Source organism: Triturus cristatus, chromosome 9 (genome assembly GCF_964204655.1).
Source record: "Triturus cristatus chromosome 9, aTriCri1.1, whole genome shotgun sequence".
Classification (NCBI taxonomy): domain Eukaryota; kingdom Metazoa; phylum Chordata; class Amphibia; order Caudata; family Salamandridae; genus Triturus; species Triturus cristatus.
In genome coordinates this window covers 678,510,415-678,538,310 of record NC_140592.1, presented here as the reverse complement: position 1 = coordinate 678,538,310, position 27,896 = coordinate 678,510,415, and the positions used below count along the sequence as shown (strand labels likewise).

At 45.3% G+C, this 27,896-nt stretch overlaps 1 protein-coding gene across 1 annotated transcript in view; it reads left to right on the top strand.

Annotated features, from left to right (window-relative positions):
• Positions 1-27,896, top strand: part of CAPN1 (calpain 1) — a 306,415-nt gene that overhangs the window by 263,840 nt on the left and 14,679 nt on the right. The window contains exons 10-13 of the mRNA XM_085625758.1: positions 14,213-14,373; positions 14,677-14,849; positions 15,361-15,372; positions 17,445-17,656. Coding sequence (XP_085481884.1) covers positions 14,213-14,373; positions 14,677-14,849; positions 15,361-15,372; positions 17,445-17,656 — 558 coding nt within the window. The remainder of the gene's footprint in view (positions 1-14,212; positions 14,374-14,676; positions 14,850-15,360; positions 15,373-17,444; positions 17,657-27,896) is intronic.

Below are 27,896 nucleotides of genomic sequence, written 5' to 3'. Positions count from 1 at the left end.
CCATCCCCACCTGAAGATTCCTTGGGCTTTCACCACTTGTTACAAAGGGCGGCACACTACCACAGGGTGGAGTTACATACTGATCCAGTGGAGGAAGATTTTCTCCTAGACACCTTTGACGATGCACACAGGTCTACTGCCATTCTACCTATGCTAAAGGGCGTAATTAAACATGCACCTGAGGTTTTTAAAGACCCAGCCAGGGTCCTAAACCCTCGTATAGAGAAAAAATACAAAGCCGCCCCCACAGACCCTTCATATATTAAAGGCCCTGCACCATTGGATTCCCTAGTGGTATCTACAGCTAGGAAGCGCTCAAATTCTCAGGCGTCAGGCGAAGCACCACCGCCTGACAAAGAGTCCAAGCTCCTAGACGCGTCAGGGAAGCGCACTGCGTCACAAGCTGCCAATATATGGCATATCGCCAATACGCAAGCACTGTTGGCTCGATACGACAGGGTGCATTATGATGAGCTAGAGACCATCATGCACCATCTCCCTGAAAAGTACAAGACTAGGGCTAATGAACTGATTCAAGAGGGAAAAACAATAACTAATACCTCGATACGCTGTGCCCTAGATGCAGCAGATACAGCCTCCAGGGCCATAAACACCAGTGTCCTTCTCCGTCGCCATGCCTGGCTCAGAGTTTCAGGGTTTAAACCGGAGGTACAAGCCTCTATATTAAACCACCCATTCGACCAAGATCATCTATTTGGCCCCAAAGTAGACGAAGCCCTCAAAGAGGAAGAAAGATACAGACACGGCGAAATCCATGGGAGCCCTGCAGTCACATACTCCCAGGCGCTCCTTTTGCCGCTCTTCCTTTCGGGGCACGGGTAGAGGCTACTCCTCGGATAGTGCATCCACGTCCTACAAATCCCCTCCTCAATCTACCTTCACAAAGGGTTATCAAAGAGGCGGATACAGGGGCAATAATAATCAGGGCAGAGGCAAAACAAATACCGCCCGCTCTGCCACACCTCCTGCCCAATGACTTTCCCCCGCTCCCTCCAGACCATTCCACTCCGGTCGGGGGCAGAATACAACATTTCCTTCACGTCTGGGAGACAATCACCTCAGACAGATGGGTGACACAAATTATTCAATCAGGGTATTGCCTAGAATTAACATCTACCCCCCCAAACATTCCACCCAGGCACCGCCCTATGTCTCAAGAACATACTGCGCTACTAACACAAGGTGATCTCCCTCCTGCAAAAAGGAGCAATAGAGCAGGTCCCCATAAATCAACAAAATTTAGAGGTCTACTCCCTGTACATTCTGATTCTAAAGCCGGACGAGACTCTACGACCTATCCTAGATCTCAGACCTCTAAACACTTACATACATTCAGACCATTTTCACATGGTAACCCTTCAACAGGTTCTTCCACTCCTCTCCCAGAACGATTTTCTCACCACTCTGGACTTGAAAGACGCATACTTTCACATCCCAGTACACCAGTCTCACAGAAAGTACCTCAGATTTGTGGTGGACGGACAACACTACCAGTTCAAGGTGCTCCCGTTCGGGGTAACAACAGCACCAAGGGTTTTCACCAAGTGCCTAGCAGTAGTGGCTGCACACCTCAGAAGACAGCACATTCACGTCTTCCCGTATCTGGACGACTGGCTAATAAAAGCCACGTCCTACCAACAATGTGTGCAACATACCGCCGCTACGGTCCAACTACTTCACCAGCTAGGTTTCACGGTGAACCATCAAAAATCCCACCTGGTACCATCACACACAAAACAATACCTCGGTGCCACCATAGACACCTCAAAAGCCATAGCCTATCCCAATCCTGCCAGGATTGCAAAAATACAGGCTCTGCGTCAAAAATTCCTATGTCAACACTCTCTCCCAGCAAGAGTGTTTATGCAGCTCTTAGGGATGATGGCCTCTTGCATCTTTATAGTGCCCCATGCAAGACTCCAAATGCGTCCACTCCAAGAGTGCTTAGCGCGCCAGTGGAACCAGGCCCAGGGACAACTGACAGATCTGGTGTTGGTACACGGTCGCACCCATCGCTCTCTGCAGTGGTGGAACACCACAAACCTTTCCAGAGGTCGACCGTTCCTGGACCCGGTCCCACAAATAATCCTAACAACAGATGCATCGCTCTCCGGCTGGGGAGCTCATCTGTTACATCTCACAGCACAGGGCACATGGACGCCGCATCAGAAGTTACTCCACATCAACCATCTGGAGTTACTGGCAATCTTCCTCGCCCTAAAATCCTTCCAGACGCAGATTTCAGGCAAGGCAGTCCTCATTCGCACAGACAACATGACTGCCATGTACTACATTCAAAAACAGGGGGGCACACACTCTCCATAGCTCTCTCAATTAGCGCATAGCATATGGAGATGGGCAATTCCACAAAAGATCTTTCTTCTAGCCCAACACGTCCCAGGAGTCCAAAACACCGTGGCAGATCTGCTCAGCAGACAGGGGTAGCAGATCCACGAGTGGGAACTTCACCCACACGTTCTTCACCCGTTCTTTCAGAAGTGGGGGCATCCACACATAGACCTATTCGCCACCCACGAAAACAAAAAATGCCAAAGCTTCGCCGCCAGATATCCACACCCATTGTCCAAAAGCAATGCGATATGGATGAACTGGTCAAACAAATTCGCATACGCTTTTCTACCTCTCCCACTAATTCCATTAGTGGTGCGAAAGCTACAGCAACATTCCCTAACGCTGATCCTAGAAGCTCCGACATGGGCCAGACAACCGTGGTACACCACACTGCTGGAACTCTCAGTAGTACCACACCAAAAGCTACACCTCTCACCATGCCTCCTAACCCAGAACCATGGAAAGATCAGGCACCCGGACCCAGCTCAGCTCAACCTTGCGATCTGGCTCCTGAGGTCCTAGAATTCGGATACCTTAACCTTCCCCCTGATTGCATGAACATTATCAGGGAAGCTAGACGCCCTACTACTAGAGCGTGCTATGCGGCAAAGTGGAAAAGATTTGTTGTTTACTGCCACAACAACACAATCAATCCTTTAAATGTATCCATACAGCACATTATATGTTATTTACTCCATTTACAAAGGTGTAACCTAGCATATACTTCCATTCGGTTACACCTCGCTGCAATTGCTGCTTATTTACAGAACAGGCTGCACCTCTCACTTTTCAAAGTGCCTGCCATCAAAGCCTTTATGGAAGGCCTCAAAAGAGTAATTCCACCCAGAGTACCACCCTCACCTGTCTGGAACTTCAATATAGTCCTCACACGGTTAATGGGACCCCCTTTCGAACCATTACATAAATGTGAGCTGCAATTTCTCACATGGAAAACAGCTTTTCTAGTGGCCATCACTTCCCTCAGAAGGGTTAGTGAAATACAAGCACTCACTATACAGGAACCTTTTCTCCAAATGCATCACAACAAGGTTGTACTCCGCACCAACCCCAAATTTCTACCCAAAGTCATTTCCCCATTCCATCTAAACCAGTCGGTAGAATTACCAGTCTTTTTCTCGCAACCCCAAACCATTGCGGAAAGGGCTTTACACACACTATATGTTAAAAGGGCGTTACTTTACTACATCCAAAGGACACAACCTTTCAGGAAAACCAAACAGCTATTTGTCTCCTTCTCCCCACCACATAAAGGCAACCCTATTTCTAAATCAGGGATAGCACGGTGGATTGTGAAATGCATACAGATTTGCTACCACAAAGCAAACCGAACGCTATCTGTTCCCCCTAAAGCCCACTCTACAAGGAAGATAGGGGCTTCTATGGCTTTCCTAGGGAACATACCACTAGATGACATCTGCAAAGCAGCGACATGGTCAACACCGCACACCTTCACAAAACATTACTGTGTAGATGTGCAAACCAAGCAACAGGCTAGTGTGGGCCAAGCTATACTAAAAACACTGTTTCAAACAACTGCAACGGATGCCGGTGGTCGCCACTAGGGTTGGGTACTGCTATATAATCTATGCACAGTGTATAATCTGCAGCTCATATGCCTCGAATGGAATATGCTACTTACCAGTATGCATCTGTTCTTGGCATGTAGAGCTGCAGATCTATACACGCCCACCCTCCTCCCCGGCTACCTGTATCCGTTCCAGTTTTATCTTATTTAGATCCAAAACACATTGGTTTCTTTACTGTTACTACTACGCTCCATCTTTCCCTGCTGGCGAAAAACAATCTGAGGATGGAGCAGAAGCCCATGCGCAATACGAACCAAAGAAGGAGTCACCGAACTCGTGACTTCCAAAGACTTTCCAAGAGGAAAAACAAACTGCAAACATCCGGGCCCAACACCAGATGGCGAGCTATGCACAGTGTATAGATCTGCAGCTCTACATGCCAAGAACAGATGCATACTGGTAAGTAGCATATTCCTTATATAGTGCTTACTACCCCTGACAAGGCATTAAAGTTATATTTCGGCGAGAAGCACGCTACTCCGGAACCCATAAAAGGATTAGTGGTGAATTAGTATAGTGAAACATAAAATTAGTTTGAGCGGTGGATATGTAAGTCTGTTACTTGGGTTGAGATGGAAAGTGGATGGATAGAAGACGGTACAGGTTGCATTTATACAGCGCTTGCTACCCCTGATGAGGTGCTGAAGCACTTTTCAGCGAGTAGCATGCTACTCAAGAACCAAAAAAGTATGAAATTAAGTTGAGCGGTGGACATGTTAGTCTGTTATTTGAACTGAAGAGGATAGTGGAGGGATGGGAGAGGAATGCCTTTGGATTTATATAGTGCTTGCTACCCCTGATGAGGTGTTGAAGTGCTTTTTGATGGGTAGCATGCTACTTTGGAACCCAAACCGGATTAGTGGGGAATTAATATACGGAAATCTGAAATTAATTTGATTTGAGTGGTGGACATGTTATTCTGTTATTTGGATTGAAAAAGAATAGTGGAGGGATAAGTAAGGACCTAAACCTTGCCCTCTAACAATACTGCTTTTCCAACATGTAAACAACTCACTCTCCTAGCCAAAAAACGAGTGTTACAATCCCTTTCCAAACACAGCTTAAACAACTAATAGCAGATTACTGCAGTCTAGAGAGCTGGAGTGCCAGTTAAGGAATAGGTGCTACAAAGGAATCAAACCACCAAAAAACAATCCTTACAAGCCAGCCCAAAATATATGACCCAAAACAACTGATGGACGGAATGCAGAATAAATCAAACATTCACCCTCAGTCACAGATCAAGTTTAATCCATCATTCTTTTACTCGCCATGCCCCTTCAGTTTAGACTCCGCCATATGGAAACCAGTCTTGACCCTCCTTGTCATGGGAACAGTCCAGCCTGAACTGCCAACCCAGGTCCTCCCTGTACTAGAAAACAAGCATCCTGGGACCAGTTTCGGGGTATCACCCCTCATCAGCCAGGCTAGCTTGAAAGGTGGCCCAGCGAGCATGGAGTCCACATTGGGCATACCCACCCCACTTAGAGCAAGAAATGCTGTGGCAACAAATAATGAACGAAATGCTGAATAAATCAAACATTCACCCCCCAGTCATGAGATCTGGGTTAAATTCATCATTCTTTGCTCACTACGCCACCCCAGTTTGGACCCAGCCATATGGAAATCAGTTTTAACCCTTCTCATGGGAACTGTCCAGCTAGAACATCATGACAAAGGGATGTACTCCCTATACTTTCTAATCTCCTGTAAGGACGGTTCCCTCAAGCCAGTTCGCGACCTCAGGCCCCGCAACATGTATATCCTGCAGCCCTGCCAAGTACCACCCATCGGGCGTCGGACTAACGCATTTCACTGTGGTGGTCCGCATCATCACACTTAAATGGAAAGTCACTCATAGTAGGCATAGCGCCTCCTCGCTCTCAAGCCGTAAGCGCAGCTAATCATGCACCCAGCAGGCTTTGGGGGCTCCGACTGAGCTGCTCTGCAGCCTTAGCTCAGCTGCTGCAATGTAACAATCTCATTCGATTCCCGGCTCTACGCGCCATTACTGATTGTGATTACACAGGACTGACCATGACGTCCGGAGAGAGGCAGTGCCTAATGGCTACTACCAAGACAGCCAATTCTGGTCAGGATGAGTTCTTTTGTGCCATAGACTTTAATAGGCTTCTGACCTGCGGGACGTCATGCTGCTGTCTGCAGCAGTGCCAGCGAGTGGCTGCAGTTCCTGAGATAAAGTCAGGCTCAGGTTCTTGTTATTGGCAGGAGGCTGAATGTGTACACTAAGCAGCATTTGCTTCTTCTGCTGCTTTTGGGCAGTCTAGGCCTGGTTAGAGCTTCTTATCATTGTAGTGGGGAGAAAGCCTTAAATAACTTATGAGGTGACATCTGTGTCAGAGGTTGGCTCTCTGTGTCACATGACACCAAATCACCAAGGCCGATCCCTAGCTGCTTCCTGTTGTGTGCTTCATGTGAACTGTAACACTGTGAAACCTGACTTGTTAATCTAAAACACTCAGCATACTGGGATTAGTAGTTTTCTTTTTTCCTATCATAATGCATGGGCATACAAATCCCAGAATACAAAGAACACCTAATTATAAAAAACAAAAGTCTTGTGATCAATTGGGACCTTTAATTTCAGGTGCTATGCAGCAATTTCAAGATCTTTTTAGAGTTTCTCGCAGCTCGGAATGGAGTAATTTGTAATATTTATCCGTTCCATGGACTTCATTGCTTCGTTTTACTCATGAGAAAGTGTCACTTAGTCATTGGAATGTCACTCATAATTAGTCTGAAAATATGAAAATGTCACATAGCAATCTAAAATCTTGGTGGCTATGATCCTGGCCGAGCACTTCCACATGGTTACACTCCAGGATGTCATGCCCCTGCTACAACAAGGCGACTTTGTGACCGCCCTAGATCTGAAGGACGCCTACTCCCACCTGGCGCATCGAAGATACCTGAGATTCGTGTTGAGTGGCCAGCATTATCAGTTCAAAGTGTTACCTTTTGGGGTCACCACAGAACCCAGGGTGTTTACCAAGTGCCTAGCTGTAGTAGCTGCTCACCTCAGACATAGCAGCATTCATGTGTTGCCTTAACTGGATGACTGGCTGATCAAGAGCGCTTCTCAGCATCAATGCCTAGTACACACGCTGGCCACCATACAACTCCTTTACAGCCTAGGATTCGCTATAAATGTGACCAAATCTCACCTTCACCCGTCCAAGTGCAGCCCTTACTTGGGCCATTCTCGACTCCCATGTGGGGAAAGCTTATCCCAGTGCTGCAAGGGTGCAAGCATGCTAAATGTTGCTGCCTCTTTTCCAAATAGGCTAACAGTCAGGACTGAAATGAGCCTACTAGGCATGATGGCCTCCTGCTTTGCCATAGTTTCTCGCACCAGTTTACACATGCGTCCATTACAGCAGTGCCTAGCGGCATAAAGGTCTCATGCAGAGAGTCATTGAGAAGGATCTAGTGTTGCTCTGGGGCTGTACTCATTGCTCTCTGCAGTGGTGCAATGCAAACAACCTGTTGAAGGGACAGCCTTTTCTCGACCCAGTTCTGCAAGAAACCATCACCACAAATGCCTTGCTCACTGGCGGGGGGGGGCGTATCTACAAGACCTCACTGTCCATGGGGTCTGGGCTCCTGCACACTAAGGGCTGCACATCAATCACCTAGAACCGTTCGCTATCCAACTGGCCCTCAAGGCATTCCTTCTCCTCATAAAGTGGAAGGTAGTTCCGATCCGGACAGACAATACAAATGCTATGTTCTACCTGCAAAAACAGGAGAACGCACTCACTCCAATTGTGTGCATTAGCAGAGGGCATTTGTTGTTGAGCGATGCATCACAGGGTGCACCTGTTGATTCAGTATATTCACGGGATAGATAGCAACTTGGCAGACCTGCTCAACAGGACACATCAACAAGTCCATGACTACGGACTTCACCCCGAAGTCCTTCTCCTGTATTTCCTTCAATGGGGATTCCCTCAGATAGATGTTTGCCACTGATGAAAATGGAAAATGCCCAAGCTTTCCTCCGGACTCCGACACTCCTTGGGCAATGCACTATGGATGAGTTGGCAGTAGTGTTGCTCTTCAACACCTGCACTAGCCTTCCCTTGATTGAAGGAAGATAGGCTTTCAATGCCAGTTGAATCGCCTGGAGCTGCAGCAGGTCGGTCTCTGACAGTCTGGGCTTCACATCAGAAATCTCTGATCTCCACCTCTCCCAGATGGCTGCTCTAGCCCAGGAGTGATGCATCTGTCACCACTGTGACCTCTGAGTTGGGAAGAGAGAGGTCTGCCATTGACCCAATCGCTGTTCGTGAGCCACCACTGCAGGTCGTTTGCAGTTCCCTTTGACCCTGTGGATGTCGGGTGAAGGGGTGGATTGGGCTGATCTCTGCCTTTGGGTCCCACAAGGCTTGTGGGAGTCGTGCTCAGCGCCACGAAAGGACTTAGCCTGCCTGCCGTAGGTGGCTAAGGAGGAAAGGACACGGCTGCTAGCCCCTGCCATAGCCATGTAAGGAAGGGGTGTAAGGTGGAATGTGGCTGTTGTTGGGCTGCAGAGAGCCCCAGCGACCTAACTGTGCCCCTGCATAAATCTCTCCAAAGCCGAATCTGCCAGGTCTCCAAGGAGGGGGATTCCATCGAAGGGCACGTCCATGAGCGAGGCTTGGACATACCCGAAAACCCAGTATTCCTCAACCGGACGCAACGTTGAAGCACCACTGAAGAAGCAGTGGGTCTGCTCAGTGAGCCAGTCCTATCCAACCAACATCTTATTGTTTACTTTGCTGTATCTTGCCCATCAGCAGTAGCTTGGGAGAGTATGGCCCAGGCCGCATCTGGGACCATAGGCAGCACTTGCGCAACTTTATTCACACAGTATGGGAATAGCAGCCGAATGAGCACGTGGTGTTAACAGACCACGGTGCTAGGCAGGCTCTTGAAAGAGAAAATTTTCTTACTGAAGACATTCAGTCTCTTGGATTCCCTATCTGGTAGGGTATGTGCTGAGATTGATTCAAGGAATTGAGGCCTGGACTAACAGGCACTTAGGGGTAGGTTGATGGGAGAGAAAGGCTGGGACCCCAGGAGTGGTTCTATGCACACGAGTGCCTGTGAAGGGCTTGGCCCCGAGCAGGACATCAGTGAGCGCTTCGTTGAAGGATAGTGTGGGTTCTGATGGGGATATCCCCGGTTGAAGATCCTCTGTCAAGACATTTATTTTGATTTGAGCAATGGGCAGCTGAAGGTCTAGGACCTCCGTTGCCATCTGGACCACCATCGCAAAGGAAGCCTCTTGCTCCATAGCCACTGTGGGAGTAGAGAGGAAGCCAGTGTCTGGTGAAGTGTCCAGACCACTGATGTCAGTCTGGTCCTAATGCCAGTTGTCATCAGTCACAGAGTCTGCTAGAGGGTCAGTGGAGGCATAGGGATCCTCCGCTCTTCTCCATTCATTTCCCCCAGCAAGCCCTTCAGTGAAATTCATGTGGGCCTGGTTGGCATTAGAATCTACGTTGTGAGACACCGTTCCGTCTCTTTATCGGTGTCAGGAATCTAGATGGGTTTGGTGGTGCTGGGAATGGCACCACTGAAACAGCCTCGGCAGGAGGTCACGAAGTCACAGCCAGGGGCGATCTAGATTGAACAACAGATCCTAAGGAGTAGACTGGCACCGAGGTCGGACCAGCTGGTGGAACTCCAGCCCAAGACCCTCCGGTACCCATGGGACCCAAAGGTGCTCCAGAGGGATTTTACTGCCAAACAATGAAGCTCATGGCCTTTAATAACTCTTGGAGCTGGGCGGGGGTTGCTCTAGGAAATTCAGAGAAGCGCAGAGCAGACCCAACTTCTGATACCAGCTGCACAGAAACCACCTGCAAGCGAGGTAAGGATTTGTGGTGTTGTTCCCTTGCATTGTCTGAGAATGGGAGCATGTCAAAGAGCTCTTCCACTTACTGGACTTCCTCTTAGGGACCTACCTGAAGAAGTGCTGGAGTGCGATGAGAACCAACACGAGTGACTGCGGAGCGGTCCTGAGACCTCCCACGCAAACAGGATCTGTAGCAGCACAGAGTTGCATTGTGAGCGGCGAAGACCTTCTTGGCACACTTGCGAATGGCCTTGGGGTTTATAGTCTTGCACTCCACATACAACTTGGAGTCATGGTCCCCTTCCAGGCACCACAGACATACCAAGTGAGGATCTAGCACTGAAATCTGTCGATAACAGGCGATACAAGTTTGAGCCAGGTAGGTTTCTTTGGGGTCATCTCAGAAACAAAATGTAAAAAAAGACACCCTGGAGTTCGTCAAAATGTCGAAAGAAGTCGGTCAAAAAAGTGACTGAGGGGAGCTTGATCTGAAACTGTGCTGATGATGAAAAGAAGGAGGAACTGAGGTGAGCGCACTGGGGTGGTTCTATAAATACAGCGCATGCTACTCCCGGCTCATGATGCCAATGACATCATGCGGAACCAAACGACACCACCTACCAGCATGCAATGGGCTTGCTCAAAAAGTTCCGGATCCAGTTTGAATCTGGGAAATATTCTGAGGTAAGGAATCTGCGGCTAGAAGTCTCTAGCAGATAAATGTGGCTTTAGTCTATTTAATTATTTATAGCTATGATCATAGCCCTTAACATTTAACTTGTACAGGTGAGTGTGTGGTTACCGGTTTCTCTTATCAGTGCATTAGTATATATCATCAGATTAGTTACTTATACCAGAAGGTGAGAAATCTGGCTAGGAAACTTAAAATGCAAGTCCTTAAGCAAAAACCTGTTCAAGTAGTGTATCTAAAAGCATTCACAAAGAGGACAGTTGTTCTTCTAAGTTTTCAGTGATGTATGAAAACTAAAAATAAAATGATTAAATTGTTCTGAATATATCAACTTGAGCAGGACGAAAGTCTGTATAGACTGTATCTAAATCCCATATTGCAGTGTATGGGAAACCTGCAAGGAAATGTTTAATTAACTGGCCATCTTAATCAGTGGCCGGTTAAAAATTACTTCCAAAGCACCCAAGGCTGTCTCTAAATTGTCTAAGAGAAGAGTGCAAAGAAATAAAATCAACTTGAAATCAAGCAAAGAATAATAATATGTTTAGTATTAAACGTTTGCGGTCACAGCTAGTGTAGGCCATTTAATCCTTAACGTCTGTGATTGTGGTGGTTACAAAGTGACTACATGAAAGTAAATTTATAACACCTACTTTTTGTGCTGAGAATTGTTTTAGCTGATTAAAGTGTACCTCTAGTGCACCAGGAGCTGTTTATCTAGCTACCTTAAGTGTGTTTTTCTGCTTCTTTGTTTTATCACACATGCCATCTTTCTTGCTAGTCTTTCCCTCTCAATAGCCCTTGGTTATTGTTGGTCTTGGCCCTCTATCCAGTCAGCCCTAAACATTTTGCCTTCGCCACTCTGTTTTCTGAACCCGTGATTGTTGACCAGTGGTTAAGTGCTTGCGCGCTCTTCTTTAAACATGGTAACATTGGTTTACACCTGATTGGCACATTTAATTTACTTATAAGCCTCTAGTAAAGGTTAACTACAGGTACCCAGGATCTCTAAATTAAATGCTACTGCTGGGCCTGCAGCACTTATTGTGCCACCCACTTAAGTAGCCCTTTTAAACTTGTCTCCCATCTGCCATTTCAGCCTGTGTGTGCAGTTTTGAACTGCTATTTTGACCTGACAAAATAAACCTTTTGCCAGACCTAAACGTTCCCTTTTAACACCAATAAGTCACCACTTAGGTAAGCTGTAAACAACCCATGGGCCAGGTGTGTTGTTGTTAAAAAGTGGGATGTGTACTTTTAAGTCTTTAAAGTCCTGGTAGTGAAAAACTCAAATTTAGTTTTTCACTATTGCAAGGCCTACTTTTCCTATAGGATAACTTTGGGTTACCTTATTACATTTAGTAAGTGATTACTTTTGTAAGGAGGCAGGTAGAAATGTCCTGTTTGTTGTCTCAGGAATTGTAATGTAAAACTCTCCTTAACCCCTTCGCCGCGGCAGGAATTCCGCTGCGGCGCTGGGGGGGTTTGGGGGCAGGTGCGGTGGTGCTGTGCTCGTGACGGAACCACTCCGTCACGAGCCACGGTTGAGCTGTGCTCATGACGGAGTGGTTCCGTCACGTCTCCGCCCACTGCGCTAATCGCCCGCACAGGCGGGGAATTAGCGCCGCGTGGGCGGAGCGGCCGCCAACGGCCGCAGCATGACGGAACCGCTCTGTCATGAGCACAGCGCAACCGTGGCTCATGACGGAGTGGTTCCGTCATGATCGGGGAAGGGGGTTAATGGTATAGTTGGATTTTGAGTCACAATTCTGAAAATGCTATTTTTAGACAGTTGGTATTTTCTTGTACTAACCTTTGGTGGTTGCAGCCTATTTCCTGGGTCACATGACTAGGTTTATTTGGCAGTTGGCCTTTGTGTATTCCTCCCATACCGCCACACCATAGACTGTCTGGATGTTGGCAGGATGGGCTGTTGTGACTTGATGAGGAACCCGGAGCGGTCACCTGCCACACTTGCACTTCAAAGACACTGCCTCAGATCTCACACAAAGTACTTCATACTAGCCTATTGTGCATGCAGACAGACTTGGGACTATTGCAGGGAGGAGGAAATTCCAGACACTCTTATTGGGGGAAGATTCCAGAGGTTTCTTCCACTACAAAGTGGACACCAGGTATAAATATTAGACCCTCAGACCCATTCTTCAGTATACTCTTGGACCTGTTGATACTGCAGAAAAAGGGCTGCCCTGCTGCCAGAGGGCTACCCTGCTGCTTGAGAGGGCTACCCTGCTCTCTGAGAAGAAAGACTGGACTTGCACCCATTGTCCCAGACTGAAATGACTCCAAGGGTCTGCTGACTGTCCTCCTGCTCTGAACTACTGGAACACAACAAGCTCCAGAGGCCCCTCTGGAACTGCCCAGGTCTGCAGCTGTCCTGGACTTGCACCTGGACCTGCCTGAGCCCTGCTGACCTCTGCAGGAGTGAGTTCCTGATACCCAAGGGGTGCCTCTCAGGTCGTGGACCCTTGCTGTGGCATTAGTGGAGTGCCTTAAAGAAAAAAAAAAGATATCCTGAAGTTTTGAGCTCTTCGTGACCTGGCCCGTTCGTGACAACATGTTGCTGCCCATGCGGCCTGCCAACACGAATCTCCGGTGAACCCAAAACCTGCGCTACAGTGATTTCTGGCGACGACAGGCAGCATGAGATCTGCACTTTGCGCCACAGCATAGACAATCTGCTATGATCCCCAGCACAAAGCTCCAGCAACGACCGTCTGATTCTCGGCCAGCTCTTTGCGCTAGAGATGACCATCTACAACCCTGTCCCTGCTCCTCGCGACCTCCTCCACCACAAACTAGACTCTTCACGCTGGACTTTAGAAGGGGTCTTTTTCAGCAGAAATAACCTGGTCCCTGTAATTCATGCTCTATCGTGGTCAGCCTGAATTTATGCCTTTCACCCGGCCTCACGTGACCAAATAACCGTGAGTAGCGCTTTGTTCTTTTAGACGTTCTACTTAACGTAAATCTTTGAGATTGAATATCTCCGGTTCTACTGATTGGATTTTTGTCCTTTTGCTGTAACATTTATTAAATTTCGCTACATTCGTTCTAAATTGGTGTGGGATTTCTTGTGTTGAATTTTCACTTTGTTACTGTTTGACTGCTGCATAAGTACTTAACAGTGTTTTTAGTTATACAACCTGTTTCATCAATGGAGTTCACTTTTATTATCTGTCCCAGTCTGACACTGGATAATGGTGGGGGGAGGGGGGGGGGGGGGGGGTCATGGTTCACTTTGGGCAGAGGGTAAGAGCTAGGACTAAAGGGGAACCACAACTGAGCACTCCTCCATTGTTTGGGTTTGGTCTGAAGAGGAGGTTTAAAGGATGTGAAGTTATGACGAATACTAATGTTGGAGAACTACCATTACCCAAGAAATTCTTTCAAGTAGTTAGTTAATACATTAGGAAATAATCTGTGTGATTTTGAACTATGCACATGGAAAAGCATAAAAATACTTAAAAAGCACATTAAACGTGTAAAATTCTATCATAAAATTAAATACAGAGACACAAATTAGCATGTAAATTGTGATTACTTTCAGGATTGAGGAAAAACTGACTAATTTGAGATATCCCATTGTGTTGAGAAAGGTTTTAATATGTGCTGTGTGTGACCTCTGAGATTTGAGCTGTCTTTTCTATTCATTAGGATGGCGTTCCGAGACTTCCTGCGGGAGTTCACACGGCTGGAAATCTGCAACCTCACCCCAGATGCACTAAAGGCAAGAAAGTACAGAAAGTGGAATACTACGCTGTATGATGGGGGTTGGCGGCGTGGCAGCACTGCTGGTGGCTGCCGAAACTACCCAGGTACTTACCAGTCATTCAAACCAGCCTACAAAGACTGACTCTCTTGCTGTCACAGAACTCCGGTATAGCACTCCTGCTTTTAGTCAGTCTCTCTCCTTTCAATGAAAATATTCCACATTCTGTAGTATAGTTGTTCCTGAAGTTCTACAGATATCCCACACTCAGGGCTTACCTCCCATACTCCATCATGGACCCTTTTCCCGCCAATAGTACAACCTTTTGACCTGCAACCACTCTTGATTTGTTTCTGGTCAACACGGTTGGTGTTCTTGACACACGTCTTACTTCTCTTTCCCACTACAGCCACTTTCTGGATCAATCCACAGTTCAAGATCAAGCTGGATGAAGTGGACGACGACGATGAGTATGGCAACGAACGGGGGTGCAGTTTTCTTTTGTCACTAATGCAGAAGAACCGACGCAAGGAGAAGCGCTTTGGGCGCGACATGGAGACCATTGGCTTTGCTGTGTATGAGGTAAGCCGCATGCAGTGCCTGCAAACTTTCAGCCTACAATGAAGGTATTTCAAAGGTCATCAAGTTAAAATGCACCTATTGACTGTATTATTGCACCAAACCTGAATCTCTTGAACGTGGACATGTTAGCGTGGGTGAAGGTCTTTGAACTGTTTGCAGGTGGAAGACTTGTAAATCCACCTGTTGTCAACAAAAAAGAGCATTTCACCCAAATAACTCTCCATAGGGGTCCCTTATCTAACATTTGCAGAACTGTTTTCAAACCGTGTAACTGCCAGACTCTTACTTTTCTTTCACCAAGCAATAATGAACAGATGGTCTTGAGAAATTATTTGACTTTATTGTAGGCAGGTTGATTGGATATTTTCAAGATTATCTTTTCAAGAACTAAATATTGCTCTAAGTTGTCAATTTTTGGAAGTCTGGGATTTCTAGACTGTCTGTACCAATCAGCCTGCATGTCTCTTGTATTCCACTAGAATTCTAAAATAATGTGCATCTTCTGTTTCAGGTCCCACAAGAGGTATGTGGCCAGTTTTCACTACTCTTTAAGTAGACATACACACGCTCCTGGTAAGTATGTTGGTATAGCATATTGTGAAGCCTGGGAGGGCCGACCTCCCCTTTCCTCGGGTGGTCCTGGGGAAGTGACTGCCTGTTCATCTTGAGAATCCCTGAGGAGCTTGTTGGCTTACGGTTTTGGTACAAACATATACATCCTGTTACCACTAGGTGTTGGGTGCAACTATGCTTAAGTGTGAGGGAAGACTGTCAGTGATGTATCTCCTCTGTTAGGCACGCTTGCTCTGCTGTTTCCTGTGCTTTATTTATCCTGTGTAAGAAACACTTACATCGCTGATGCCTTTGTTCTAGTTATTTTGTTTGAATATACAATTGATGCCTATGCTGTGGCTGTTGTGAGTGAGGGGAACTTGTACCGACACTGTTCATGATGAACCTGCATGTGAGAGACACTTGATTAATGGCTGCCCATAATGTGTATGTTCTATTTGTAGCTGAAGCTTACACTGTTGCAGTCAATCAATCAATCAGCTTTATTTCGATTTAAAATTAAATCATAAAAGCAATACATTTAAAAGAAGAGACCTCCCAACCAGTCAATATAATACACTGTACTCAAGTTCATTACAATGAATTAATATACAACTCCTCTAGTTTTACGTAGTCTCATTGCTGCCTTCAAAAAGTTTAAAACACAAAATAAAGTGAATTGATCGGTAGACATTTTTAAAAACAGTAATGCCACCCTTACATGTTTAAACTTAAGTTTCTTAAGCAGATCTTTTAGATACTGTCTCCTTGGCCCGGCATAAAAAGAGCATAAAAATATAAAATGAAGGGTATCCTGCGGAGATCTACAATCGCAGCCGTAGTGCCCTTTATCGCTAAGTTTATCGGTAAAACCCTCTGGCACTGCTAATAAAAAATGAATAAGACCAAATCTAAAATGGATCATTAGGAATCTTTCATGTGAATTAAGTACGAAAGACAGATAGGGTTCTATACTAGTGGTTGTTTTGACCAAGGCATGTTCTCTCACAGTCCGCTTTGAGAGTACCGCCTTTTCACGATTGCTAACCAGAAAATTAGAGTGCAAGATCTTTATACTCCCCTTGTCGCTGGACCTAATTATCTCAGGTGCACTGTACAGTTCCTCACGTCCCAACTTCATAAATGTGGTTTTGACGTATCGCAGCCACGGGATCCTGCTGCTATGATCCAGTTTCAAGCAGTCCAATAAGACAGATTTTGTTAATTCGGAGTCTTCATTGAGCCAAATTTTAAGCCAGCAGAGAAGGGGTTTGACGGCCACCAGGTCAGAGAGATAGCTGACCCCCAACTCCTCATGTATGCTGAAAGTGGGTAAGCTAGGCGGAACTCTTAGCAAGCTTTTCAAATATTTATTTTCAACAGTTTGAAGTTTAGACGTTTCTATGAAGCCCCAAACTTCACTACCATATAGAACCGCTGAACAACAGATGGAGTTATACAATTTTAAAATAAGGCCGGGCGTCCAATACCCCAGCCGTGTGGCATATCCCTTGATGGACCCTGTAATCCTGGACATGTTGAGACATTTTTCATCTATTAGATTTTTAAAATTCAGCTTTACATCAAAGGTTACGCCTAAATAAGTGAACATGGGTACATTTCCTAGTACATGTGTACCAATAGTTAAGTTCTGTTGTCTTCGTGGTTTCTCCCCTACCGTCATCACATATGATTTGGTGAGATTAGTAGACATGTCCAGATTAGTCATGAAAGTTGTAAAACCATCTATTAAAATTTGGGAGTACGGGCCAGGAGAACAGCATCATCTGCGTATAATAGGACAGGCACTTTACGTGAACCTATCCTAGGGCTATCTGTCGCAATACTGGTAAGAGTGGAGTCCAACCCATTTATATATAGCACAAATAAAAAAGGTGCGAGGATACTGTTGCAGTCTGTGCTGTATCTGTACCTGTACCTGGCAGTGTGATTGTGGTGAACAGATGCCTTGGAGCTGGGCATGATGTGGAGCTTACTCCTTTGATGTTCAGTTGGTCATAATAGTCAATTTGTCTTTTGCAGAATGTTGGACAGTCAGCAGTTCACCTGAAGCGGGAATTCTTCTTGACCAATAGCTCACGGGCACGCTCAGAACAGTTCATTAACCTACGAGAAGTGAGCACAAGGTTGAAGCTCCCCCCAGGGGAGTACATTGTGGTGCCATCCACCTTCGAGCCCAACAAGGAGGCTGATTTCGTCATAAGAGTCTTCTCCGAGAACAAGCATGGCACAGTGTAAGTCCCATGAGCACTCTGCACTCACTTCTCCATACACTCTCCTTTCAAGTAGCTCCTCCATACTCCTTCTGAGCCTCCACTCCCTCTTGCGGGCATTTGTTACCTGCTTGTAAATGTATCTCCTCCCTTGTGACTCCGGCACTCACATGCGCGTTTGATGTTCAAAGAGTTCTCCTATGGTTATCAGCCCTGCTGGTCATGTGGCTATGGACCCTCATGGCACTGTATTTCTTTTTTGCAGTACATCATGTGTCCCACAGATTTACATCACTGATTTGTTAAAAATTTAGATTATGCGTTGGGCAAGGCTGATTTTGGGATTATGATGATTTTGGATTTGCAATGAGGCTCCTTCTAATAATAACTAACTTCGGAAGGCACCATGAGCTGATGATCTCCTTAGCGGTCTTTGTCTGCAGCTGGGTTCAGTTGAGCACTTATAGGTTCCTAGAGGAAACCTTTCTGAAAATGTCATGTATGTTTATTTTTGGCGTGACTTGACTGCTTGCAAGGAGACTTTGAGGTCTTGATTCGTCAACAATAACTTTGAAAATCACTTCGAGGCTGAAGACAAGTTTGCATAGCTAAAACAGTGTAATTGACTTTTGTTTGTTGTGAATTTATGATTGCCCAAAGGTGCATGCTACTGACCACCCCCATTGCAGTGCTACCAGACTTGGAATTCAATTTAATTAGCTTTATTATGGGACAGAACTCCAAAGGAGGTCCACATAATTTACAACAACAGATGATAAAATAATGCATTATCCCTATGTACATTCCTAATTAAAAGAATGTAGGTTCTCAAATCCATTTCCTCCTTCATGCAAATACAAAAATAACTTTCCTTTGTAAAATGCAACATGCTGAATACCAGCTATAAAAAAAATAAAAAATAAATAAAAACAGCCTGAATAAAATAGCAAAATACAAAGCAACATGAAGCAGCACATTTTAGAAAGCTACATGTTAATATCATGTTACTCAATCTATTCCAGGCACCTATAAAGTACAGACTTATAATAAATTGCATTCATGGACGTGTACTCCAAATTGTTCCATGTGATGCCTACCAAGGTCACAAATAGTTTTGTGCACCCTATATGCAATTCAAGTTACGGACATTGTGGTGCAGTAGCGAAAATTATGCGGCTCAGAACTTCATGCTAGTAATGAAGGGTGCCTACTGGACGGTTCTCTCCATCAATGTTATCAATGTGGCAGATTACGTCAGCTATGAGGAACAGGAGTCTTAGTTGGGTGCTTATTCCAAAGAAAAAGGATTCCATTCTAAATTTTAGAAAAAATCAGATGCTAACAAAGGTGACACACTTCCCAAATCGTACACTGTGCCCATGATATGGTGTCATGTCAAGCATTCTCTCATCATCCTGGGAACTGAAAGACTTGTGTACCTCTGTTTTCACACAGGTGTTTCCTTTTGTTTTCCTGTCAGTCCATTTCTCAATTAGAAATGCTAGTTCTTCTTTCTGTTTCCGCGCACCCTCAATACTCACTTTATGTTGCAGATAAACCGGGTGCACCAGGCCCATGCAGAAATCCATGCCTTTTCCCATCCATCCCAGGTCGGGGCCCTGCCATTTCCCCCTCCCTTGCAATGTCCCACTTGGCCACAAGCAGTCCCAACCACAGCAGGGCCTTCTGATATCTGTTACCCTCTACATCATCTGCGATCTGGAGTAAGATCAATTTGGAGTTCCTAGGGACCCTCCAGCCCAGGACCCTCCCCAAAGCTCCCAGCACCCTCTCACAGAAGTGTGAGAGGACTGAACAGCCTCAGAATGTGTGCAGTAAATCTCCATCAGCAGCACTGCAATGCAGGCAACTCCAGGAGCCCACAAACCCCATCATAAAGAGTCTCTCCTTAGTGAGGTATGTGTGGTTGCAGTATTTTAAGTTGAAAAAGATTAAATTGGATGGCCACCACTGCCTACCTTGGAGCCGCCACCATCTTCCTCCAGTCCTCGTCCTCAAGTTGGACCAAGTTCGGTGTCCACGCCTCCCTCACTCCCAACATAGGATCTGGTTGTTGGCGTAGTAGTGTTGGGTATAATACCAACAGCTTATGCATTTCGATATCAGTGAGCAGAATTTTAGCCTCAAGAGGTGAGTAGGCTTGTATTTTGGCATTTACCAGCAAATATGGGTTGAGAGCATGGCGAAGCTGAAGGCAACAAAAAAACTGGGAGAGGTACATTTGCTATTTCACCTGCAGTTCCGAGACGGCCTTAAGGGATCCGTTTGTAAGAACATCTCCCAAACGTCACAATGCCAATGGCATCCCATTTGGCAAATCCTCTCATTGCCGATACCATGGGAAATCTAGTTCCCTTTCACAGCAGAGTATGCAGTGTCAATTGGCCAGCCCATCCAGCGGCCTTCATGGCCTCCTTCAATACAGTCAGTACCACCCTTGTGGAGGTAACTGTAGCGCGTGGCAAATCGCTGCCACATAGCATATGTGGAAGGCTGTCAAGACCTAACCCCCCACTGCATATGCTGGATCCTCAAATTCTTCAAACCACCAGTCATTAATTATTAGAAGATGCGCCTCCATGTAGTATTGCAACAGAGCCAGGGTGGCAATGCCCCCCCTCAAAGGTATATCTGCAGCATTTGGAGAGAGCCATGCAGGGCGGTCCTCTGTTCCACAAGACGTCTCTTACCAGAGCGTTGGCCTTGACAAAAAAGGACTTCCTTACCAGAAAGGGGAAATTTTGGAGTTGCTACATTATTCTCGGTAGTGAGACCATCTTGAAGATGGCTGAGCGGCCAAGCAGAGATAGCGGTAGGGAGTGCCAGTATTTGATGTCCCTCCAGTCAGTCTCCCCAACTGTGAGTTGAGGTTGCACTCGTATGCCAAGGCTTTGTCTGTCGTGATAAATACTCCAAAATATTTGAAACCATGTAGGAATATCCGTACTTCCAGGGCCCAAGACACTTCTGTCGGGCATCAGTCTATGGGATGAATGGATGTTTTTTATTTGTTAATCTGCAGGCCCGAATATTCCCCAAACACGGTTAAAATTTGCAGGATTCGCGGCCTGAGCTGGGAGGATCCGCGTATAGTGAGATCCTGTCGCGGAAATGAGTGTCCGCTCTTACCCAGGCAGCCAGGGGCTCTGTTCTAGGGCAGAGGAGAGGGGAGACAGGGAATCCCTGACAAGTGCCCATCCTTATAGGGAACCAGGAGAGACAGGGGTACCAATCCGTACCCTGGTTTGGAGTTGAGTGTAAAACAGTCCTATAAAGTCAATGTATTTAGGCTCAAACTGTCAATATGCTAGCAGTGTGACGAGGTATTCCCATTCTACGGAGTCAAACGCTTTATGAAAGTCAACCATGAATAGGGTTTGATGGCCCGCCATGGCAGCACTCATCTCAGTAGTGTTGTTTACCCTTCTAACGTTGTGCCTAGTGACCCTCCGAGGAATAAACCCGGACTAATCGGGATGCACCAGTTTACCAATCACCCCGACAGTCTATTGGCCGAAACCTTTGCCCAGATTTTAACTTTTGTGTTTAACAGAGAGATTGGGTGATATTCCCTGCAGCGTGTGCCTATATGGCCCGGTTTCGAGATCACCACCATGTCTGCCATCTGCATATCTCGAGGTATATGCCCTTCGTAATGTGAGTAGGCCCACCTGCGCCCTTGGAGCTTCCAAAACTCTGCCGGGTACCTATTGGGGCCCGGTGCCTTAAATGATTAAAGCTGCATCAGGGCTTCCCCCAAGTCCTCTAATGTGACATCTGCCTCCAGTATCTCCGTCCGTGTCTTCCGGTTCCAATTTGGGCATCAGGAGGTCCGCAACGAAGTGTTGCATATCTGGCTTCCTCTCCTCCTGGCTGAGGTCGTATACTCATTGGTAGTTAGTGGCAAAAGCACCTGCTATATCCTCACTGCCCTTGATTTATATACCAAGGTCGTTATTCGATGGAGGATATGGGAGTCTTGTTAGCATGGACTGTACACAGCCAATAAAGAGTCATGCTAGCTTTGTCACCCAACTGGTATTTCTGACTACAAGGAGCAAGTCAAGCTGCCCAAGCCTCCTGTATCTGTTCCTTTCTTAGAGGCGTCTGTGTGTGTGAGAGAGTAGAGAGATTCCCCTAGGATTGAATCCTCTGCCTTTGTAATGTATTGCTGTTCTAGCTCGGCAAAAAGATTTCAAGTCCAAGATTTTTTGTTGGGACTTCATTCTCGGGCTTTTTGTTATAGCTAATGATCTCTCTGAGGTTGGCTTTCAAGGCCTCCCCAGAGTCAAAGACCCATTTTTTTCTTTTCAGTAACTTTCTCTCATTCGTTGGCAGGCTGTGTGGAAGTAACCAGCTTGCAGGAACCAACGACTCAGGTGTCACCCAGTTGCAGATCGCAGAGACCCCCAGGCGAGGTCCATCTGAATAGGGAAGTAATCCAACAGGCCTCGTGCTAGGATGCATACTAGGATGTGTGTACTGAGTACCCTGTGGCTCTAGGTAGTGGGGTGGGGGTAAGAAATAAGCGAGGTGAGAGAAAGTCTTGTGCCCATTAGAGAAGAGCGTGTATCGGCACTCTAATGGGTGATGTGCCTGCCGCACATCTAAAAGAGACATATTGCGCATAAACATGGCCAAAGTGGTTGGTTGCATTCCTACCGTGGGCGCCTGGTAAGAGCGGCTCAGTCGAGGGTCATGCACCCCATTGCGCCCCCCCCCCCCCCCCCATCCCCCCTTAACCCATGGGGTTGCCAGGAGCTGCAGTAGGAGCAATCTCAGTTCTGCAGTGAACTCTGATGTTAAGGGAGGAAGGGTGTAGACTCAAAACCCGAACATCAGGGCCCCATGCAGTGTCCCAATCGCCGTCAAAATAATGTCTCAGTCGATCATGCCATTCTTTTGATATCTCTAGGGGGACGTGCCTCCACAGTGGTATTTCCACTTTCTGTGAGCCGCGGTGAAACCCTGCATGCAACAACCTTGTAAATCCTTTGTGTGCCAGAAAGGGTACCTTGTTGCTCATGAAATGCATTTCCTGTAGGAAGGAGCATGTCCGGCTTATACATGTGTGCTGTCGTCATAACTGCCCCACTTTTTATCTTTTCAAGGAGGCCGTTTACATTCCATGAGACAATATTGAGTCGCCCCGCAGAGTTCGGTGAGTGGGGGGTCTGTCAATAGGCCATAGGCGTGATCCTATCTATGGGAATGCTCTAGAGTCGAGTGTGCATGCGATGCTCTAGCTGTTGGGACCATGTCCTCCACCGGTCTCAGCGGGCTCCATGGGTTCGCCTCGTTCCGGGACTCACTTTAGCACATGAGGTCCTGGGGAAAGGTTCCAGCGTCAGCAGATGTCTGTGCGATGGCTCGGAGCTCCTTTACTGATCGGCGGCCATTCTTGGCTTTCAAGCCACGCCTCCCTTTCCTTATTGTTGACCTGGCTGCTGTTAGTAAATATTCTTCTTAAGCATTTGCTTCACCTCACAAATGATGAACTATTTGAAAGTGTTTTAAAAAGAATCCCCTTTCAGAAGAATCTCACTGGTGGAGTAAAATCTAGTAGTTTGTAAATGACGAGCTGCCTGTTTGAGCAAGTTTGATGGTTATGCAAAGTGACCTTCAAAATAGACAGATCTTTAGTGAGACAGTCTTTATTCTCGTGAACCTTGTACTATGTTCCATAACTCTAAATTGCCCATAATAATGTATCCCTCTTCCTTTAAAAAAACTAACTGATTTTTTTCATCAGTCCAGTTTTCAACATTTTTGCCTAATCCACTTTCTCCAATAGGAGGATCACATCACAGCCAAGATTTAAAAAGAGCTCCTCATTATAAACGTGACAGCACTGTTGAGATTATAAAGTATTTGGCTACCATGGTGCTTTCATACATGTTTAAACAACCAACCAAAACATAGCAAGGGGCCGAGTGCATTCTATCACCATTTGCTTTGCCCCACCTCCTGTCTATCTTTTCTTTGTGTTGGAGGAAACCACCCCACACAATCGCACATTAGAGGGCTGGCCGAGGTGCAACTTTAATAAATTGTAATAAAACCTTTTGGGCAATATTCAGGAGTATCTCACTAACTTCTGTCTAACTTTTCTCCATGCCCACATATGCTAGAAAGTGAACCAGAATTAAGAAACATCAGTCACCATTTTAGAAGTTAGTCACATAAACGATGCATTTAAAAATGACATTGAGGCGGTAGCCATACTTTGCTTTGCATCTCTCATAGTCACGTTTTCAGGTTTAGGTTTAAAATAAAACTGTTAGTGATATTCCAGTGCCAAGAAAAATGATGTCTTTCCACTTTTAAACCATTGTAAATTATTTTCAGTAATTTAGTTATAGGGGGGTCACTTAGTCTTATGAAGTCTTCTGTGTGCACATGGGCATAGCCTACGTGTGACATCTCCTGTCATCTGCTGCCCTGCTGTGACGGGGGCTGCAGCCGTTCATTTATCATGGTGGAGTACAGTTGCATCATTGATGTGCTCAATTAGAAGAGATGGCATGGCTCAAAACAGTCCTTGTCTCAACAGTGACACCTGGACCTGTTGTCATGATGGGATATCGGCTTATGTTACAGCATCATTGAGAATGGCAGAGGCCTAGTACTGCCCCTTCTGTAGTTCTAGATGAGGAAGAGAAAGCATGGTGGAGTTCGGTAAATGAGCTACTAGAATGCAGGCCTTGAAAGTCCTTGCGACCTATTTATCAACTGTTTTATTGGTTTACAAGTGACAAACATTGGGAAACATTGAAAGGTTTGCAGAATGTGTTCATTCATGGTCTTCAGTAGAACGTCTTCTAGAATGCAGAGGCCCAAGAAGCTGATTTAGAGTAGCTACAAAATAATGCTTTAAGCTGTTGGTGCCCGGAATATCAAGTACATTTCTACCCTTTAATGGCAAGACTTTGTTTGCGTCATCAACTTGCAATGTTTTTGAAGAATGTCAAAAAGGTGTAGTACTCGTACAAGTCCATGTGTTCTACACCTCTCAGCAAAAAAGGGCAATTAACTACTTTCACTGGCTTTGAAAGCTCAGGCAAGCTTGGAGACAGACTTCTAACATAACATGCTCATTCTGAAGATGTGGAAGACATCCTTCAGGGATCTCTCGACTTTTCCTTTCCATTGATCAAGAGTTTATGCATCAGTGGGAGGGTGACTTTCTGTTTTTTTTAAACTTGTGATTTTCCATCTCCTAAGACCAACGAGTTGGGGAGGTAATGTTGATGAAAGGTCACTCTTGGAGCTTTTCAGCTATACCCAATCTTCCCCTGGAAAACAAAAGTTTTCTCTAAGGCTGAAAACACTTGCATAACTACTGATGTTTATAGTTAAAGGAACTAGTGAGAAAACCCTCCCCTGTACATATCTCACTTCTGTAATAAGAGTTTTCATGTGACTGTCTCTTGTGTATTCTGTCATACTAAGAATGAAAGGAAATGGGTAAGACATGAGAATATAGAGTCTCTGTAGGTTACCGGCAAACTTTAGAAACACTTTATTAGTCTTCAATGAGTGATCAAATGATCCAGAAACAATATGTTCACGGTCATAGTATCTTCAATCCTTAAACCAGTTCAGCTCTTCCTTCACAGCATATTAAGTATCTACCAAAAAATAAGTCAAATTTCAAACAAGGCCGCCTTATAAGTTTATGAACTCTAAGTTTGGTGGAATACGTAAAAAATCAAAAGTAATAACAAGGTAAACAAGAGGGTTGGAGGAAATGTCTCCGTTCCTGGTGAAGCAGTTCAGTTAGTAACATAGTTCTTAAAGTGTATAATCCTCACAGTTCCAGAATATTACCCGAGACCTGATTAGAAAGAAACATTTAGAAAAGGATATATTCTCATACCAACATTTAGTTTAATTGGAAAAGGCACTAAATAACATGGACTCCAATCCGCTACAAAATTTTATTGAACAATGACTCTGAACTCCTGGAAGCAGATCTGGAAAAGCACTGCTCGTCTAAGAAGGCCAAAAAAGGAGTGCATAGCACTGGGAGGCAAGAAGGTTTTTTTTCCTCTTTACTTTCGCGATCGATTTCAGTTGACAACCAGATCACTGACTTGTATATTACTTCAAAGTGGTGGGAAGCGCCAAAACAGAAATTCAGAAGGCCTTTACTTTGTTGTTTTTTGTATTAATTCAAGTCGTCTTGAAATGGAGTAACTCCTCCAATTGTATAATGTCAAATGATGGAATGCCCACAGGTTTTTGAGATCTCATCAGTCATTTCCGATTAAGGTAATAGTCTCAATTATCATTTAGATCCATATTAATCCCAACCTCCCTAATGCCATTTACTCTACGTTTTTTTTTCTCGGTCTGAAATGCAGACACTCGATGGGCATCAGGCATGTGCAAGGCCTGTATGACCTGAACTTGTGGACACATTTTTTAGATCCTATCTCTGTGGCTAATTCTGGAGCTTTTGCATGATGAAGACTGTTAGTCATATGTAAGCCTTCAAGATGCATTTCATATTCCATCGAGAAAGAGCATTGACTATTGCTTGACATAAACAGCCGCACTTTCTAAATATGTGCTTGTAAGTCAGTATCAACTCTGTTTAAGGGTATGCACAAACATTCTCATAGTATTGGCCTTACCTTTTCATCTATGCCCCTCCCTGAGTGACTTTCTGAAAGGAGCACACACACCAGTGAAATTGGCAAAAACATCCATTGTTGTTGGGACACATTCTTTCTAGACTTGTTAGATTTCACCATAAACATCAAGTCTCAGCTAGCCCTCCTCCAAGGTCTTAAGTTTGTAGGGTTTCTTTCTGCCGTGTGTTTCACAGGCGTTTTGGGTCTCTTGACCTCTTGCATTCATGTGCATCCTCTAGCCAATGTAACGGCATCTGGCTCTTCCTTGGTTTCAGCAGTATCGGCTCCTGCAAAACAACATTCTCCTATCAAGTTTTTTTTTTTCTCCTTATGAATTTAGATATCAACCTTCCTCATGGGTCATTCCTTTCTACAACATATCTGACTCATCTCTGTACAGTTGGGGTGCTTACTCCCCGGACCTCTGGACTCTGATTGCGGTCAGCCCAAGATAAGAAACCCAAGTATAGTTTAAAGCTGTTGCTCTGGTTTTAAAGTGATTTTTCCTCTTTTACAGTTAAGAGTTGTCCAAGCCTTTAAAGACCACCCAGAAATCCTGTTCTCTGGGGAAAAAAGTGCAGAGATAAATCCTGCTCCTTGAGCTTATTAGCAGACCAGATCTGCGATTGGGGCTCCAAAACCTTTTTCTCAAAGGGTTTCATCTGGAAGAAAAACATATCCAAGCACTGCCAATGTCATATCCATCATGTGATCACTTAGCCCACCTTCAGGAATTGGAATATCTTCCAATAGGCCTGTGTGTACTACATCTGGTTGCAAGAAAGTGCTCCCTAGGGAATGCACACCATCCAATATTAGCTAGGAAAATTCCTCTAAGCCTCTTTCAACACCCTTATGCATAGTAATCCCTGGAAAGTCAGTAATGATGACAACTTCCTACTTGCCAAGACCGATTAGTCTGGGCTTTTGTGCTCTCAGTAACCCCTTGTTTGAACTTGGGGTCTTCTATTTCAGTAATAGTGAGTGTTTCTCCATTCTACCTTACCATTGCTGACCTTATGAGCCCAGTTCATGAGAAACTCAATTATGCTCGTCTGGACTAGTCAGAAACTCACATTACAATCAAGAAGAAGCCCGGAAAGAATGTATTGGAATAAGCAAATGGCTTTACAGTTAGGCTGTTGATGGTCAACTGAACCCTCTACAGACTCTTATGTCTTAACATTCATGGCACATCTAGCTAGTTCCTTGAAACATCCTTGGCAAATCAGATGTTATAGCTCTATCATTTCTATTTTTGTTTAACTTGTGTGCTTGCCAAAATAAGCAACCTTTGTAGCATTGATTTAATTCCATTTTGTATTGTGTGTTCCTGCAGACTGCCTTATTAGAAAATCAATCTGAAGACTGGTTTGTGCTTGTGGGGTATCTCGGAATTGGATTCAGTCGTCTATATAACACTGTACATCATTTTCCAAACTGTAAATGGCATATGCTCAATGTGCCTTTTTATATACTATGTTTCAGTGAATTGGTCTTGCAAGAAGCTTTTTTGTGTAATTTTTGTATTGTTGTAGGTTTTGTTACCTTTCCTATAGCACCAAATATACTACCTGTTTCCTTGTACAGCAGTATTCCCC